Genomic DNA, 3,391 nt, shown 5'->3' on the forward strand with positions numbered 1-3,391 from the left:
ATGGATATGTTTCTGATCATCACGATCCAAAGACGGCACCAGGCTGGGCCCGATGATCTGCGCAACGGACAGTACGGCAACTTGGCCGTCTCCGTCAACCATCTCCCCTCGGACTCCGCCCTCAACAACCCGCCTCCTCCTCCTACCCCACGTCACCCGACCAGCCCAAGAAGGAAGTCCTGCCCCCAAGAACATCCATCTCAGGAGGGCTACCCGAGCCGACCTTCCTGCCCGCCAGATCGGCCAAATTAGTTAATAGTGGATGGCCCCATCTTCGACAAGTCCCCCACGGCCGAAGATGTGCTGCAGCTGATTGCCGAGTCGCAGCGGGCTACCCACCAGATCCAGCGTCTTAACGCCCAGGGTGTTGACACCTTTTCCACCAGCCACCTACTGCCCCAACCCGAGGCCGTCGGCACCAGTAAAGGTCCCGTCATTTTTCATTGCTCTGCGGACGTTGGAAGTATCCAGAAGACAAAGCAAACGAAGTTCATTGCTAAAGATCCTGAACTTGCTCCACCGGGGCTGCAGGATCAAGCTTGGCCCAACAAAGATCGGCCTGTTTGAGCAGCCCAAGCGCGACACCACCCTCCTCCAGGACCTCAGCATGATGGACTTCAGCTTGATCGTGGCCCTCCCCAATGCGGCTCGCGGAAACAAAGAGGGGCTTTGGGATGATCAGCTGCTCGTCCTCCACGTCCGGCTCACCTTGTTCACTAATCTATGAGCAGATGATCGCTGACCACCTTCCTGTTCTTTTGCTTACAACCTGTCGCTGACGACCAGGACATCAGCACCTCTATCTTTTCCGCTGCTTCGACTTCCAGGGCCTCATGCGTCGCCTCCTTCACCGTCCCGGCCGCCATCTCCAGTGTCGGCCTCACAGGCGTAGCCTCCGGAGGCGTCGGCGGGAATGATTGGGTTGTGATCTGCGCACATAGTGCTAGCGCAGAGTCAGTGGAATTACGCAATGGGCAGAACACTTTGAGATGATTAGTTCTCTAAAACCAAAGGCTATTATTACCAAGTTTGGCAATGACAGTGAGGGTTTGCCACATTTTTCTGGGAGGACCCACGCGTGCAAACCAATCAAGGAGGATTAGATGATCAACTTGACTGTAGTTCTTAGTCCTAGGTCCCCTGCCTCCTGTGTAGCTCATTCTTCTACTAATCTACGCAAGCCTTTTCCCTTTCTCTCTCTCATGATTCTTCCTTCCACCATTGTTCCTTTTGAGTTCCTCATTTTCATATTCTCCTTAATTGTAAAGCAGAAGATACTACTGATAATTCTAATTGGCTAGAAATAAAATTGATCTTAGGTTCTAGAATTTGTCTTTCCCAGGTTAGAAGGTTTTCCTCCATCATCTATATTCAGTGAGAAGTGTTGTCAGACTCTTACCTTTTCCTGCCCCACACCCTTTCACCCAGGCACATTTCCTCTTCAATGTGGGGAGCTGGCCAGTACATATAGATTTGATTTGAACTGGGGAGAGGTGAGAGACAGTTGGGGATGGGCTACTGCCCCCTGGCCCCTGCAGCGGCGAGAAAGCGCCCAAAAATAGTATTACATACAAAAATTTAGTAAAAACAATTAAAGTACATAAAAATAAACTGTTGTACAATAATGAGTAATATTAATTGTGTAAAAATACCCCGTGAAAGTATTATGTAGACTTCTACTGAAGCTCTTTCACATGACAATTGGTTATAAATATGTCATGTGACAGAGTCAGGGAAATTAGTCTATTTCAATACAAATAAATTGCCCACAGCCAAGCCCTTTTCACGGCTACACCCCAGGATACTCCCATAGGGAGAAAAGGACTTAGTGTTTTACGCCCACTGAAGTCCCCTCTATAAATAGAGGCCTATTTGGCCCTCAGGAAAAGATCCCCCAGACCATTCACCGCCCATAAACTGTAAGTTGCCGTGAATATTCTCCCCTGCTACTATTGTAGCCACTTTTCCTTATAAACCATCCCCAGCACGTAAAATCCACTGGATTAAACCCTTTAAATAATCAAAAATCCCTTATTAGCATATTTAAAGCTTTATCCTTATAAGTAGTTGCCGTAAGACCACCGCCTCTGTCAAGCAGCCAATCAGTTTAAGCGCTTACCACCTACTTTTACGCTAAATTAATTCCCTGTAATTAATAATTACATATTATTAATCACATAATTAACTCCTCCTCTGTTACAGAGTGTTAAAACCCTTGTAGTGGCCATATTTGCCACGTAACAAGTTTGGTAATTTAAATTACCAGTGTTTATATCAGTACAGTTATAGTACTAGGGCCCAAAACCCTTATTTTGACGGGTTTTCTGCCCTAAGTTTCATAAACAGAGCTGTCACCCAAGCTGTCACAATTCTTGTCCCAAGATGTTTTCTGATTGAGCCCACAGCTCAAGATTTCTTTTCTGATCAAGAGCGGTCGGTAGCCAAACCTTCCAGTCTTCCTATCCCAAATTTTTGAAGCCGCCCGGCCAAGGAAACACCTGATGAATTGGTCCCAGCAGGGCGTGGACTATAACTCTTCAGACATGAACACCAGGAAAATAAAATAGTCAGTTGATGGCAAGTGACATCACACCAGCTCCAGCCAGCTACTCACCATCTATCCAATATCTATCCACTATCTACCTCAATCTCCCAACCATCTCCTCAACTTCCAAAATTTACAAAGGAGGTCCTGTTCATTTTTTGATGAGCCCAACTGATCCTCAGTTCTGTCCAGCTGATACTCAGCTTTGGTACCCAGCTCATACTCAGCTTTTTTGTCCAGCTCATACTCAGCTTTTTCACGCAGCTCACTCTCAGAATTGGAATAAAGCCTTTTGACCAGTCATTGCCCAGGTGATGCTCAGCTTTGTACTAGTCCTGGCGCAGCCAATGCTCAGCTTTGTACTAGTCTTTGCTCAGCCTTTTCCTAGTCCTGTCCCCGCTGACACTCAGCTTTGACCCAGTCCTGGGCCAGCTGGCCAGCTGATGCTCAGCTTGCTGAGTATCAGCTGAGCCAGGCCAGGGAAAAAGATGGGAATCAGCTTGGACAGGATCAGAGCTGAAAATCAGCTAGGCTAGGGCCAAAGATGAGCATCAGCTGAGCCACGGCCAAGGCTGAGCATCAGCTGTGCCAAGGCCAAAGATGATCATCAGGTGGCTGGTTCCAAAGCTGAGCATCAGCTGGGCCAGGGGAAAAACTGAGCATCAGCTGAGCCAGGTTAAAAGCTGAGGATCAGCTGGGCCAGGGCCAAAGCTGAGCATCATCTGGTTTTTTCACATTGAGTGCTTTGATCCTGACACCTATCATGTGAGCCCTAGATGTGCTGGTGGAGAGGAGCAGCATGGGAGCAGTGTTGGAGCTGAAAACAAAGCTGTGTCATTTCACTTG

The 3,391-nt window shown here is 47.9% G+C and overlaps 1 protein-coding gene across 1 annotated transcript; it reads left to right on the forward strand.

Moving 5' to 3' along the window:
• Nucleotides 1-993, forward strand: PtA15_7A728 (uncharacterized protein; the record flags this gene model as incomplete). The annotated part of the gene is made up of 4 exons (XM_053171365.1): nt 1-151; nt 260-488; nt 532-711; nt 828-993. 4 exons carry the CDS (start codon nt 1-3, stop codon nt 991-993), a joined length of 726 nt encoding a protein of 241 aa, XP_053022554.1.
• Nucleotides 994-3,391: the final 2,398 nt, after the last annotated feature.

The sequence above is a fragment of the Puccinia triticina genome, chromosome 7A, assembly GCF_026914185.1.
Source record: "Puccinia triticina chromosome 7A, complete sequence".
Classification (NCBI taxonomy): Eukaryota; Fungi; Basidiomycota; class Pucciniomycetes; order Pucciniales; family Pucciniaceae; genus Puccinia; species Puccinia triticina.